Source organism: Chiloscyllium punctatum, chromosome 25 (assembly GCF_047496795.1).
Source record: "Chiloscyllium punctatum isolate Juve2018m chromosome 25, sChiPun1.3, whole genome shotgun sequence".
Lineage (NCBI taxonomy): Eukaryota > Metazoa > Chordata > Chondrichthyes > Orectolobiformes > Hemiscylliidae > Chiloscyllium > Chiloscyllium punctatum.
The window spans coordinates 33170761-33187156 of record NC_092763.1 but is presented as its reverse complement, the minus strand read 5'-3'; the positions used below and the strand labels follow the sequence as shown (position 1 = coordinate 33187156).

Here is a 16396-nt window from a genome sequence, read left to right as displayed (position 1 = left end):
TCCACAAGGAGTAACGTTCTTGAAGCATCCACTCTATCCATTTCTCAATAAGATCACCTCTTATTCTTCTAAACTCTGAAGGATACAAACCCAACTTTACTAAGTTTTCCAATAACGTAGTCCCCAGGTCTCAGTCAAATAAACATTCTCTGAACTGTTCACAATGCATTTACAGTAAATCTTTCCTTAAGTAAGGAGATCAAAACCATGTACAGAACTCTAGATGTGATTTCACTAATGATATGTAACACAATATTTCTATTTTCATACTCCACTCCCGTGCAATAAACAACAACATTCCATTTCTCTTTCCAATCACTTTCTGTACCTGCATACTAACTTTGAGACTCACCTGCCAGAATCCCACTGTACATCAGAATTCTGCAATATAACACAGTACAACAGATGTCCATGACAGGCCAGGTACAAAGCATCAGTTTCCATAACGTCACATAATAACATGCAATGCACATAAGAAATGAGTAATGGAGTGGATATCTGCAGAAGTTAATGACTTCTCATTCATTCCATGCATATTTTCCTATGACTTCAATACATTATCAAATTACATGTGCAAATTTAGTTGGTGTTAAATGGTCATCTCGTGTACCCTGATATAAACTCCAACATATAACAGGTGCATGTTTGGGCTGGTTTTACGCAAGAAGATAATCCTCTAAGTACAATGACAAATTGCCTCTCAGTCTTGCAATGAGTAACTTTTTAAGAATTATTGCTGGATATCAGCACATCTAAACTGATGTATTAAAGATGACAGCCTAGCTGTAGGGCTTTTACTTTTATAGTGCATCCATGACAACAAAACAAGAAACAAGACCTGAAAGGGCAACTTCTCTTTGGAAAGCAAGGGGAGAAATACATTGGCATTTACCTTAAAAAAGAAAGAAAACACAAGGTTCTTTTTTTCTAAAGTGAAAATGCAAAAATAAAAGTAGTCATAGGCAGAATACAACATTTCCCTTTTGAGATTATAATGATCTGAACAGATGTTGATACTGGACAAGTCAGACTCCAAACTGAAATCTGTCTTGTTTGATCCTAACATTTTTTAAAACTATGAAAGTAATTAAATGCAATCATAAAAGGCTGCCAGCGTACCTTTAGAATGAGAATAAACATTTATTAAACAAGAAAAACCATTAACTATATCACCCAAGATGAAATTAAATGTTGGAAATATTTCATGACAGACATCTGAAAAACATACAACTTCACACTTTCTTTTATCCCAATAATATCCTTACAAAGGCTTAACCATCAGGATAGTGCCGCCACTTTCTTCTCTAGAGCTCCTGGCATATTCTCAGCTGGGATAGCTGCAACCAGTTTCCTTAAGGTGAATTTATGCGGTTGCTGGAAGATGCTTCCTTTCCTTCCTTTGAAAAGATTGCCCCTTCCCAAAATACCTAAAATAAACTCCAAACAAAAGATTTTAAATCAGAACAAATGCATGAGTTTTCTAAACTCAGTTTCCAGCTGCAATACAGCCACATTGATTGAAGAGTCTTCCTGGATCAACATCTTTGTATATCTGCAACTATGTCACTAGGCAATGGGACAGCATTTTTCTTTAATTTCTCTCTTTTGTTTAGTCATGCAGTGAACCAATGCTCCCTGAATTTGCACAGTTGGTGCTCATGTAGCAACTGAGAAACTCCATGCACCGTTGATCACCCTCCACCATATGACTTCTGCTCTGTTCACATGGACCAAGAATTCAGAAGTCCATGGAAGAACAACTAAAATTAGAGGGAATATTGCACAAAACCGTTGACTTCAACAGCTGAAATGAATAGTGAGTCAGATAAGTTTGTAAAACCTCATTAAAATACATTTAATCAAAACAATCCTGCAGGCACTTTATCAACACAGCTTAGGCTCACAAATCTAAAATGAAAATGAACCCTTTCTTAAGACACAAAATTTAAATTCAACTTAAGATCATACATTGCTAGTAACCAGTTTAATTACTATTGCTTTAACAATGGTTCCATTAACATGGTTTAACATACAGATGAACATTTTATTTATTCTGAAACATTTTAGTATTTAAAATAAGATTTGTACATTTTCTCAAGTCTAGCACTGAAGAGGGCAGGGTGTGAAATCATCAGGACTGGGATCCTAGCTTGAATTATATATTGTGTTAACTTTGACTCAGAATTAATGTCACAACATCAACATATGGTTAGGTAATAAAATATAGTTTTGTAAAGCTAAAGATTTGTTGTCTAATACATGATAGAAACTTATAGATACACACTTAAAAACAAGTCTGAAATAAGCAGTTAACATGTCAAGGAGGGATGGGGAATGTTCTCAGAAACAGGAAGAATGCTCCCTCTTTTACTGCTTCTTAATGCTTTCCATTTTAATTTATTTAGTAGGTTTAGTCACGATCCATGTTCTATTGGACAAAGATATCTTAAGATGTCAATATTTAATGGCTATTTATACTATTTCTCTGGGATTTCTGTCCATCTCATCTGGTAGAACATTGAAAGATCCTGTAAGGAAATTTACCCCAAAGAATTTAACTTAGTGAAAGGTACTAAAGGCAGTCTACATTTATGATCTAGGAGTGTAACACTTCTTACTAGATTATTGAAGACAACTCAGGCTATTACCAATACTCTCAGAGTAAGATTACATTGAAAGGCTTAAACCTGAGCAACATGACAAATTATTCTTCTGAAGCAGCTGTAGGTGCATTTATATGATACTGCAAGGACTTCATGACAATGTCCACAATATGCTACATCTTAAGTCTACAATCGACTTTAGGTAATGTACCTTCTTGACAAACTCTTCATTGCTTGTTTATGTCTAACCTATGTGTCTCCTGAGGTCCTCTCACGACTGAAACATTTGATAGACTTTTGCAGTTCATGCTGTCTTTGTTGCAGTTATGCCACCTCTGTCCTTTTTCTAGACATGTTTGTGCTGACATCAATAATCATCAGGAGAAAGGGAGGACTGCAGATGCTGGAGATCAGAGTTGAGAGTGTGGTGTTGGAAAAGTACAGCAGGTCAGGCAGCATCCGAGGAGAAGGTGAATTGACGTTTTGGGCAGGAGCCCTTCATCAGGAATAAGGCTGGGAGCCGAGGTGGTAGAGAGATAAATGGGAGGGGGGGGGTGGAGCCAGGGGGAAGGTAGCTGAGAGTGTGATAGGTAGAAGGAGGTAGAAGGAGGTGGGGGTAATGGTGATAGGTCGGAGAGGAGGGTGGTGCAGATAGGTGAGAAGGAAGATGGACAGGCCATGAGGTAGGTGCTGAGTTGGCAGGTTGGATCTGGGATAACGTGGAGGGAGGGGAAATGAGGAAACTAGTAAAGTCCACATTGATGACATGTGGTTGGAGGGTCCCAAGGCGGAAGATGAGGCGTTCTTCCTTCAGTCGTCGGATGGTTAGGGTTCGGCAATGGAGGAGGCCCAGGACCTGCATGTCCTTGGTGGGGTGGGAGAGAAGTTGAAGTGTTCGGCCGCAGGGCAGTGAGGTTGGTTGGTACGGGTGTTCCGGAGATATTCTCTGAAGCGCTCTGCAAGTAGGCATCCTGTCTCCCCAGTGTAGAGGAGCAACGGATACAGTAAATAACATATGTGAAAGTGCAGGTAAAACTCTAATGGATGTGCACTGAAGCATTCTCCAAGTAGGCGTCCTCTCTGAAGCACTTCCACATCTATGAGAGTTTTACCTGCACATCCACATATGTTATTTACTGTATCCATTTCTCCCGATACGGTCTCCTCTACACTGGGGAGACAGGACACCCACTTCCAGGACACCTGCACCAACCAACCCCAATGTCTTGTGGCCGAACACTTCAACCCTCCTTCCCATTCTGCCGAGGCCATGCAGGTTCTGGGCCTCCTCCATAGCCACACCCAAACTATTCAAGGCCAGGAGAAAGAACACCTCATCCTCCACCTTGGGACCCTCCAACTACATGTTGTTAATATGGACTTCACAGTTTCCTCATTTCCCCTCCCTCCACCTTATTCCAGTTCCAACCTTCCAACTCGGCACCACCCATATGACCTGCCCAGCTTCCTTCCCACCTATCCACTCCATCCTCCTATCCAACGTATCACCATTTCCCCTACCTCCAACCATCTATCACACTCTCAGCTACCTTACTCCAGCACCATCCCCCTCCCAATTATCTCTCTACCCCCTCGGCTCATAAGCCTCATTCCTGATGAAGGGGTCTTGGCCAACACGTCGATTCTCCTGCTCCTCGGATGCTGCTTGACCTGCTGTGCTTTTCCAGTACCACACTCTCAACATAGATCATAATCAAAATGCTGAGTCAAATTTCAGTGCCATCCTCCACGTGGGCCAATCAACTGCTGTATTTTCCCAAGAGGGATGATCTAGAGTGTAAACATTTGTGGAGTTCTTTTGTTCACATTTTCTTATTATGACCACTTTGATATTGTTTGTCCTGTCTGGAGTGATTCATGCAGGAGACTATATTTAACTTTTGTGATGATGCCAGGAATAGCAGGGCTTGATCTCCAATGTGCTACTGCAGTGGGGAGATACAGTCACTCTCTCACTCACTTACTCATTGATTCACTCACTCTCTCTATGACTCTCTGACTCACTAGTGGAGTTAAATATAGTCTTTCACACAGGACACACAGACAAATGGAGAGAGAAATTCATTGTTTTATGATTTTATCCTGCCATCAAATTCTCACATAGATTTCAAGAGTTTTTGGTGAAAGTGCTCCAGAACTTGGATGTGCTGTCACCTGTATCTTTGATTATTGCCTTTGTCTTTTGGTGGACGAACACAATGTGAAAAGATGGTAAATTTCGCCAACTTGCCGCATCTAATACTACACCTAATGTTATTAATTTGCTACACTTATCGTTTGTATGTAATACTATCAGTAGCAGAAAGGTTCAAAACAACTAATATGAAGTAGAACATTTTACCTTCACAAAGTGAATCAGTTGTTCCTTCTCATTAACTTTATATGTATTTATACCCAGCTCTTTTGCTAAATGCAAAATCCGATTTTGCGTGGGTCCAACATATGCTCCTCCTAAGTCAACATACTGGAACTCCGGCCCCTATAAGAAATAATTAAATCAATGGCATTATTTTCTGTGGCATTTTTTTCTTAATTTCTTGTCTACTCTCCTGTTGGTCTGGGTTCTGGCGTCCTTCTGCTATATGGAATTGCACTTCATGGAGTGCAAATCTTGGTAATATTTGTTGACAAGCTTTACTACAGAGTGGATATCGCAGGCAAGACAATTTCTGTCATTGCACAATATTTGCACTTATGTGCTCGAGCAAGAATTTATTGAGAGCAATTGGGAGCAGAAAACCCCTCCAGTTCAACAACATAGAGACCAGGTTTACAAGCTGTATCAAGCGGTGCAACAATAATAAAATACATTCTTCTCCAGGTTACAGTCCAGCAAGAAATTTTCAAAGTACTTTATATTGAGGAGACAAATAAAAGAAGGCCTTAAAGAAAGGGAGAAAAGGAAAACAATGAGAATTTGTTGTAAAGGCATGTTTGTAAATTTGTTAAGCAGTGAGATAGATGATTGAAAAAAAAGAGAGGTAAGGGAGCCCAGAAATCTTATGGTAGTCTAACATATTCAGAATAGAATGGTTGGGGTGCCCTAATACCATGGAGATGAGATTTCAAACAATTGAATGAATAATTCCTTTTTCAAATGAGGAAAGACATTAGGGCCACCAACTCTGGCCATTTGAGAACACAGTCTTCAATTTAGGTGAGAGGGGTGGCCAGAATTTCTTTCCCAATTTACTGAATTATCCCTGTCTGAAGGACATGTTTATAACAGGTGAGTTTTGCTGCAGTATGGTTATGAAGCTTTATTCACAATGCTTTTACGTATACAATTAGGATTGCAAAAATATTGGTGATTATGAAACCTCTGCACACTCCATGTAAGGTTCGGTTGTACAAAGCTCAACAACATTTCAAGAGTGGTTAATCACATCATCTGTCCCATTGCATCACTAGGAGAAGTAAATATGATGTTTAACTTTCAAATACAGCTTTCAAAGAAATGCTTAATTACAGTCTGTATGACACTGGGCAAATAGGTTGAACTATCAGTCAAACAGGTAATGTCTGTATTCATAGGTGTTTGACTACTCACTCGCCTCTAATGCACATCAACGTTCTGCAAAAAAGTTCAGAATTTGCAGTACTCCTTTTGTGGCAATTATTGTGAATGCTCCCATGAACCACAGTGCCAAAAGAACAACTTTTACTTTTTACCAGCATATAACCTCCAGAGAACAGGCCCTGAATTCTTTGGATTCCTTTTGATAACCCAAAATGCAAACTAATATTTTCAAAACCTCTGCAATCCCAAAGTGCAAATGGTAGAGTTGTTTTCATGACCTACTTGAACAGTGTATGTTCTTCCTCCAACACGATCTCTAGCCTCCAAAACCACCACATTGAGGCCCTTCTCTATGAGGAGTTTTGCAGCTGAAAGACCTGGTGAGTAAAGACAACAGCATAAGATGGGAATAGAATGGCCTACATGCCAAGGAAAATCCTGGAATTGACCAGAAAATAAATTGATCATATACAAACAATCATGCATTAAAAGACATCCCTTATTAATTCAACGATTTATCAGCTGTTAGAATCATAGAGTCACAGAAGAGCTCTTCAGCCCATTAATCCTATGCCAACCTATCCACCTTAATCCCACTTTACTACACTTGGTCCATTGTCTTCAATATTATGATATTTCAAGTGAAAATACACATACTTTTTACAGGTTGGGAGGTTTCCTGCCTGTACTGCCCTCCCAAGCAGTGCATTCCAGATTCTGGATGAAATGTTTTTCCTTATGTTGCTTCTAAACCTCCTGCCCTTCACTTTGAAATTAACTCCATCATTATTGACCCTTCAACTACGGGGAGCAGCTGCTTTCTATCCACCATTTCCCTCCTAAGCTTATACACCTCAATCTGGAACCTCCCTCCGCCTTCCCTGCTCTAAAGAAAACTCAACCCAAGCTTATCCAGTCTCTCTTCATAGCTAAACTGTGCTAATCCAGGTAACAACCTGGTGAATCCCCTCTGCAATTCCACCATTGCAATCACATCCTTCCTAAAGGGTTATCTTGCATCATGCTTGCCTTCATTGGTCGTGGCAAGGAGTATAAAAGCTAGAAAGTTATGTTGCAATTAGATAAGGCCACATTTGGAGTACTAGGTACAACTCTGGTCGCCAAACTGTAGGAAGGATGTCAAAGCTTTGGAGAGGTTTCAGAAGAGGTTTACGAGATGTTGCCTACATTGGAGTGCATTATCTATAATTGAACACAGAGATTGGACAAACTCGGATTGATTTTGCTAGAGTATCAGATGCTGAGGGGTGACCTGACAAAAGTATGAGAGGCATAGATAGGGTGGATGCGCAGAACTTTTTTTCCCAAGGTGGAAATGTCAAATACTGAGGAATATAGGTTTAAAATAAAGCAGGATAGTTTTAAAGGTGAGGAGCGAGGTATGTTTATTACAGAGGGTAGTAGGTGTCTGAAACATGCTGCTCGGGGAGGTGGTAGAAGCAGATACAATAACAAAGTTCAAGAGCCATTTAGACAGAAACATGAAGTCGAGAATAGAGGAAAACAGACCAGAGGTAGGCAGTTGGGATTAATCTGGAATGGCATCATGGTCGACACAGTTATAGTGGGCCAGAGAACCTGTTCCTGTGCTGTACTGTTCCGTGTTTAAACTGCATTGCATTCATATTGACACAACATAATAAAATGCTGCTGATGGGCACACTTAGAAATTGGCTCAAAAACACAAGAACTCTGTACAATGGACAAAATGGCCCATCACGCCCCTCTGCATTCAGTATGATCAGAGCTGACCTTGAGCTTCAACTTCATTTTCCTGGCAACTAACTAGGCAGAATCTAATAGAGGCCTGAACAAAATGGGTTATGACATGCAATCTGGTAGAATCACACAAGAACTCCAGTAAGGCCTTTTTCCATTGGCAACAAATTATTGCACCTTTTAATGATGTTTCAAGTTTCAAGACAAGATTCTCGGCAGACAGCAGTGAGTTGCTTATTAAGTGGGGTTAGTGCTTGTTAATGACTTTATTAAATACAAAACTCACCTCATTAATATTTCTACCCCACCGTCCACCTCAAAGAAATTGGATGTTGAAAAATTTTGACATGGCAGACAAAGCAGGTACCTGGTGACTTCAATTTGCCTCTAGCTGCAATGGAGCTCTATGTCGGTCACTACGTGACAACATTTCAGGGCATAATTGATAGGCACCAGCTGCACACATCTTACCTCTGACATTAATTAACCCCTCAGAATCTTCATGGCACCTCTCTGATTCACCTGCCGGACATTTAGGAAGCTGAGAGGTGTACTTCAGGTTAAACTGCTGACTATAATCGAAAGATTGTAACAGGGACACTCTGCAGTCCTGCAGTGCCCAGCTGACACATTCGACCAGGCTCCATCTTAGGGTTGATCACTTGCTCACTTAGCGTTTGCTCACTTATCACCTTATTATGTTCTCACAACATCCCTATCTAGCCTTGCCTTGCCTTGCATTGCAAGCTTTTCTTACTGATCAGCAGTCTTCAGTCAGGGGGTAGGCATATTGCTGAATGCTGTTGCCTCCCACATACCTGCTTGGTGTTCATCTGGCAATGTCCCTGATTGCTGACACCATAGTCAGCCACAGAGCTATCTCTGTGCAGTACTCACCAGCTTGTGCTCCCAACCATTTCAGTGATGTTTTTTATTGAGAAAGATTTTTATTCTTTACAAAATTATAAAATTACATGAAGTATAACAATCTGAGTGTATAACAACAATTACAATAAACTAACTACTACTCTACAAAACAAATAATAACAAAAAAAGGCAACTCATACTACAATTCAATAAATAATTGGACATAATAAGTTAAATTACAGCCCTCAGCACAACCCCACCAAAGCTCTCCATCACAGGAAGCATCAGTTAGCATACCCATATTTCTTCCTCTCAGGGCACCTGGCTCATCAGACCCAGGCCTCGTGACTGAACAAAAACCCTAGTTAGTATGGCCAATAAATCTGCTTCCAGGTGGTTCAGAAAGGGCCGTCACATCTTGTAGAAAAGTTCTGTTTTCTGGTGCACCATACTTTTAAGGAAGTCCAGGGGGAAGTGTTCCGTAACTAATCTACACCATCCCAGCAGGGCTGGAGGGCTTTCCAAGGCTCAACTCACCAAAATGTTTTTCCTCACACAATATGTATGAATATTAAACAGATTTTTCCTATGCTCATCTAAGGAAGGCAAATTTGGCAGGGCCAGAAGAGACACCAGATCTACCTTGACCTCAGTCCCCAGGACAGCCCCCCATGACACTCACTATAGTACTCCAATACTTGCAAAGCTTGTGGCATGACCACAAACAATGGGTAAGAGTGCTAATACCTACTTTGCATTTGGGACACAATGGAGACACTCCTTTTTTGAATTTTGCGGGCTGCTCTGACGCCAGATGAACCCTGTGAAGGGCCTTCAGCTGCATAGCATGCATTCTGTTGCAGATCACAATCTTTTTCATGTTCTCCCAAATGTCCTCCCATATCTCTGACAAAATCTCCACTCCCAACCTCCATGCAGCCAATCAATATCTTTTGAGGTGCCACCTCCCAGTAAATGGTAAAGGGTGCTAACTGGGAGAGTACCTGTAGTCTGAAGCACTCTCCTCTCTACATCAGATCTATAAAGATCAAGCAGAAATGTAGTCTTTTTCTGGATGAAGTCCTGGACCTGAAAGTAACGAAAGATGTCCCTGCTGGGCAATTCATACTTGCAACTCAACTGATCGAAGGACATCATGACCTCCCCCTCAAATAAATCTCCCACACAAGAGACTCCTCTAGATGTCCATAACTAAAAACCAGAGTCCTTCAATGCTGTCCGAAATCCTGGCATTCCTACTGTAGGACTGAGAAAGAAGGTTTTAGATAAACTGCCCTCGCTTTGTCGCATCACTCTCAGTGCTTTAACTGTATTGATGACAGTTGGGTTCCAATAATACTTTGTGACTGTCCTCATCTTATCCATGAATAGCAGATTAATGAGGGGGCACTTCACCTGGGAGGCCTCAATATTCAGCCATATTGACCTCAGGTCCTCACGAGCCCCATCATTCACAAAGGATAGTAGGGAGCTTATTTGATACCTCTTAATATCTGGAAAGTCAAACCACTCCTGCTCCACACCCTCTCTCCCCAACCCCGCCACCACAACCGCCTTCACACTTCCCTGGGGAAGCTACAACTTGGTAAGCTTAATGAGAGGCTGCCTGTGATACCAAATTAAAGAACTGAGGCAACTGTTGAGTCTCCATAATGTTTGCCTTGGCATCATCAGAGGGAGCATTCACATGGGATATAATAAGTGAGGAGGAACATTCATTTTAATAAGAGCTTTTCAGCCTAACCAAGATATTGGAAGAACCTCCCAATGCTGAAGATCCTGCTTTACCTGACCAAGCAAGTGCACAAAGTTAGCCTTATATAACTGGTCAATGGCTGGAGTAATGAAAATGCCTAGGTACAGAAAACCTCCCTGTGCCCACCTGAAAGGGAATCGGATTTTACCTTCAAGAATGGACATTCCTCCAAGACGCTCACGACTTCATAAAATTAATCTTATATCCTGAGAGCCAAATAAATTGATACATTGTATTAAATGAAGCACAGACACTGCCGGGTTTGATAGGAAAAGGAGAACATCATCTGTGTAGAGTGTGATTTCATGTGCCCCTGATCCCACCTCGGGAGCAACTGTGTTGGGGTCCCTCTGAATAACCTCTGCCAAAGGCTCAATCATCAGCGTGAACTACAGCCATTAGTAAGAACTGCTGCCATAGGATCACTATATAGCACTTCCACCCATCCGGTAAAGTCCCCACCGAGACCAAACTACTCCAAAACATAAAAAAGATATGGCCATTCCAACCAGTCAAGCACCTTCTCCGTGTCAAAGGAGACCACCAAGCCCAGAATTGACCTCTGCTGGACCATGTTCAATAATCTTCTAATGTTATTAGATGACCTACAGCCTTTAATAAAACCTGTCTGGTCCTCCTTTACAAAAAAGGGCAACACCTTCTCTAGACTCAATGCGAATGTCTTAGATAAAATTTTAGAATCCAAGTTTATCAGCGAAATGGGCCTATATGAAACACAGCCGGGTGCCTTACCACTTACAAACTGCCTCCCTGGCACTGTCAAGGGAGCATTCAAAAGGGACACCTGCTCCGGAGTCACACCTGGAAGGTCCAGGTTCTTAAAGGAGGACACCCTCTTTGCCAACCTGTCCTCCCAGCCCTCTGACCGATACAGCTTGGAGTAAAATTTCCTAAAAGCCATATTCATCTTTTTGGGGTCACAAGTAAGAGTCCCAGTGCCCTCTCTGATAGATGTGATAGACTGGGGAGTGTTCTTTTTCCTAGGCAAATAAGCCACTGAATTTACCTGGCCTACCTCCATACACAAACAACCTTTGTTTTGCGAAAGAGATCTCTCTCTCTTTGCTGTTTGAGTGAGCGCAAATTCAGAGCAGCCCGGAAACTGTGATTCATTGTAACTTAATCATGGATGGCCTATCAAAGTACACGGTCTTGGCTGCCTTCAGACGGGCTTTGAGCAGATGTTGCTGTTCTCCCTTCTGTAGTTTCTGATTAGCTGAATAAGAGATGATTATACCCCTTGCGTAGGTCTTGGCAGTCTCCTAAAGCACAGGCGGGTTGCTGGCTGTGCCCGAGTTGATATCCAAAAACGTTTTAAAATCTCGCAAGAAGCACTCCATAAATTTACTATATTTAAGGAGAAAAGGATCCATGCGCCAATGCCGTGAACCTATCTCATTACTCCTGGCCTTAATCTCCAAATACACTGCTGCATGATCAGAAATGGCTATGTTCCCAATTTTGCAGGACAGCAACCGAATCCAAAAAAGCTGATGGAGCAAGAAACAAGTCAATCCTTGTGTAACACTTGTGTGGATTGGAGAAAAAGGTGAAATCCATACCCACCGGGTGAAGACATCTCCATTCATCTACAAATCCCAACTCCACACGTAAATCCACCAATTGTTTAGATTGAGAGAAGGTGCACTGGGAACCCCTGAGCATCCTATTCACTGTGGGATCCATGAGGCAATTAAAGTCTTCCCTTGTAGCACATATCATGGACAATCAATCTAGACAGTACATCCTCAGAAATTTAAGGGGGTGTGCCAGGGACCAGTAAACATTCAGAATTCCATATTCCTCCATGTATTAAAGCTTTGAGAATCACAAACCGCACATATTCATCTTTAATTTGATCTAACAACTGAACAAGTATAGCCACTCTCCTGCTTTTGGTATTAAAAGATGATTTAAAAAACCCTGTCAAACCCCACCTGCTGCAACGGTAAATGTCCCTTTTCATCAAGGTGGGTTTCTTGTAACAGAGTGACATCTACCCTCTCTTTCCTCACACTTGAAAGTACTTTATTTCTCTTTATCGGTGAGTGACTCCCCTTGATATTCCAGGTACACCATTTAAACAAAAAATGAGCCATAGTCATCTAAAACAGTACGTGAACCCCCACAAGGAAGAACCCTACTTACAATGAGCCAACTGGAAACAGTTAAAGACTCATAGAGCCTGAAGAACATAGCTATAAAAACTACCAAAACAAAACATTTAAAAACTACAACTAAGTAAACCAATACAAAAAACACATAATAGGAGACTTCTCCCTTGACCATAGGAGGCAATCACACCAGCCACACACATCTCCATGGCTCTTTCTCGTTGAATCCACGCCCCAAACTCAGGCAAAACAAAAGTAAAAAAATACATAAATCTTATAAGCACAAGAATTAAAAGTCGACATTTCACCCATTCCACCCATAAATCGACCTCCATTTATTGCTGGAAAAAACAAACCAAAAGTTCCAACAATGCTTCCCAGACCCTAGGAAAGCGAAAAGGGAAGAGAAAAGAAAAAAAGTTAAAGGGATAAAACAAAACAAAAAAAACAACAATAAAGGAGAAACATTATTGTTCATATTGCCTGATACAGTTGGTCTATTTTAAAGTGTCTAAAAAGTCCTTTGCCTTTTAAAGTCACAGAGTCATAGAGATTTTCAGCGTGGAAACTACGGTCCAACTCGTCCAAACCAACCAGACATCCCAACCCAATCTAGTCCCACCTACGAGCACCCGGCTCATATCCCTCCAAACCCTTCCTATTCATATACCCATCCAGTTGCAATTGGACTAGCCTCCACCACTTCCTCTGGCAGCTCATTCCATACACATACCACCCACTACATGAAATTGTTGCCTCTTAGGTGTCCTTTATATCTTACCCCGTCACCCTAAAACTATGCCCTCTAGTTCTGGACACCCTCACCTCAGGGAAGAGACTTTCTTTATTTATCCTATCTATGCCTCTCATGATTTTGTAAACCTCTATGAGGTCACCCCTCAGCCTCCGACGCTCCAGGGAAAACAGCCCCAGCCAATTCAACCTCTCCCTATAACTCAAATCCCCCAACCCTGGCAACATCCTTGTAAATCTTTTCTGAACCCTTTCAAGTTTCACAACATTAATCAAACACAAGTACGGACCCTCCATGGCTGAAGTGGAGCACTGCCGGGTACCTTACAGAGTACTGGATATCCAGATCCCTCAGTGTCTTCTTTACCTCATCAAAGGTCATTCTCTTCTGGAACACGGCCACAGAAAAGTCCTGAAAAACATAATCTTTGATCCCTTGTAAATCAGGGCCTGTGGGCTCTGGAAGCTTCCAACACCTTTTGTTTGTCTCTATAAGACTGGAATTGCACTAGGACTGGGCGGGGGTGCCGGTCCAACCAAGGCCTGCACACCACGACCCGGTGAATCCGATCGATCAGCACCCGGCCCCCCCTCGGCTTCCTATCCCAGAAACCAAATCAGCCATTGCCTAAGAAAGCTGGCTGGCCAATTCCCTTCTTCTCACTCCAACAGCCCAATAACACAAATGTTATTTCTTTGACCTTGAAAATCAAGGTCATCGACCTGCTCCAATAAGGCCTGTACTTGCTTTTCCAGAGCCTGGATCCATCCCGCCAAGGATTCGGCTGCGGTCTCTGATGCCACGGTCCAACGCTCGACCTCCTCCACACGGTGCTCGAGATGTTGCATCTCCTGAGGATGCCTTTGCAGCATGGCCGCGATCGGTTCCAGCCTGGTTCCGGTCTCCTCCATCGCTGACTCGATCTTTTCTCGGATTTTAATGAACTCCAAAGCCAGGCTTTGCCGAGCAGGTAAGTCCAACAGGGCTTCCACAGAGGTCATCGTTGCGGCCACACGTGCACCCGTTGCTGCAGAGGAGTTTGTTGTTATCCACGGCCTTTTGCCTTTAGTCATCCTCCCAGTTCACTAAAAAGGATATATAGTGATTCTAATCACTTAAAATCACCGATTTTTTCCAGAATAGATAAAACGTGGAGGGTTAAAGCACCACCTTTCCGGGGTTATAGTGTAGAGCTCAGTAAGGCAGACCTGTTAGATCGCCGTCATCTTGAAACCCCCACTCCCAACCTATTTAAAGCTGACCTTCTCACTGTGGAGTCAGTATTGGAGCTGGAGGGAGTGCAAAAAACAATCTTGTAAATACTTCTTCTGAGGCCTCCGATCTCTCATTCTCAGAGATTGAGGAGGTCTCTTCTGGTGGTACAGGCCATTTCTCCGCAGGTCTATGGCCATCCCACTGGCACCTGTAAGACACCAGAGAGGAATGGCATTGATGGTGAGTTACTGTGAGAATTTCAGTAGAGTGAAGAATGGTGTTTACTGATTGGTGGGACATGGGTATCTCAGAATTCCCTTAGGAACATTACCAGTCTTTGCTCTACGAGGAGGAGCCAATGTAGAGCACCTATCCACTCACCCTGGCTCTGGCACAGCTGTTAGTGCTGGTGCAGGTTGTCAAAAGATGGTGAGGAGAATGGACAGTGGGAATGGATCATTGTCTTTCTGTCTCTAGGATGAGTACAGCCAATCTCTGGACCATCCCTTTCACCAGGTTATCCATATCCCAGTCAGAGGCTCATGGCACCATTTTCTCCTTGTCCTGCAACTTCAGAGGATAGTCCATGACCAAATAGAGCAGTTTTAGAATGCTGTGCTCGATTAGGCACAGATTGGACTTTTCAATATGGTTGTTAGGGATACTAATCCTTTGGGGATATCCAGTGAACAGTGAGGTTTTCCAGGAACACTGGGTGATAGAATTGGGCTAAAATTAGGTGAGGGGAGTGCTGTAGGGTGGGATAGGTAGTTAAAGAGGCAGGTTTGGTAGGACTGTTGAGAATACTCATTTGGCTTGGAGTGAAACCCTCCATAAAACTGAATGTAACTGACACAGTCAAATAAAATTAAGATTGAGCTACCATTTCCCTTGATTCTCTGAGAGGCCAAACCTCCATCTACTCCATCCTTAAATGTGTACAATGATGAGTCATCTCCAACCATCAGAAGCCCAAAGATTCACAACCTTTTTCGTGAAGTTATTTCTCCTCATCTTAGTCCTAACAGATCGGCCCCATGTTGGCCACTAATGAGAAAGAATTTCTAAATGTTCTGCTATTACATCCTTTATACTATGTAATAATTTTATGTTATTACAAATTGATAGTAAAGAAAGGCAGTTATCGAGATATAAAGAAACTGTTGTCTAAAGTGGATTGGAAAATAGACTAAAGGAAAAGTTAGACATTTTCGCAGACATTTCATTGCGTTTAGACAATTTATTTTGGTCAACAGGAAGGACTTGATAAGAAGGACAAACCACCCTCAGTTAATAATGATTGTCAAGAATAGTATCCAGCTAAAAGCTAAGACAGACAAAGTGATAAAAATTAGGGGGAGGGCAGAGGATTAGCTAAAAAGCTAATAAAGAGGGTGAACATGGAATACAAAAATAAACTGGCAAGAAATATAAAAACAAATAGCAAGAGCGTCTATGGATACATAAAGAGAGTGGCTAAAATAAGAATGGGATGTATTTGGTTGCAACTGGGGAACTGATAACAGGGAATAGACCACAGCAGACAATTTAAAGCAAACCTTTGCATCAGTCTTCACAGTGAGGGACTGCCTAAACATCTTAAAGATAAACAAGTTGCTGATGGGAGGAAAGATCTTGTAACAGTGTATCATATTGGATAAATTATAGGCCAGTTAGCTTAATATTTGTCATTGGGAAAATGCCTGATGTTAGGCTTACTGGCTGTTCCTGTTTTCTCACTGTTACTTTTCCTGAAAAACAGTG

The 16396-nt window shown here is 41.8% G+C and overlaps 1 protein-coding gene across 1 annotated transcript in view; it reads right to left on the bottom strand.

The window, feature by feature from the left end:
- LOC140495821 (amine oxidase [flavin-containing]-like) overlaps positions 1–16396 on the bottom strand; it is a 72852-nt gene that overhangs the window by 51321 nt on the left and 5135 nt on the right. Inside the window, exons 2-3 of the mRNA XM_072594969.1 lie at positions 6427–6521; positions 4966–5103 (exon numbers count right to left, since the gene is read on the bottom strand). Of these exons, the coding sequence (XP_072451070.1) occupies positions 4966–5103; positions 6427–6521 (233 nt within the window). The remainder of the gene's footprint in view (positions 1–4965; positions 5104–6426; positions 6522–16396) is intronic.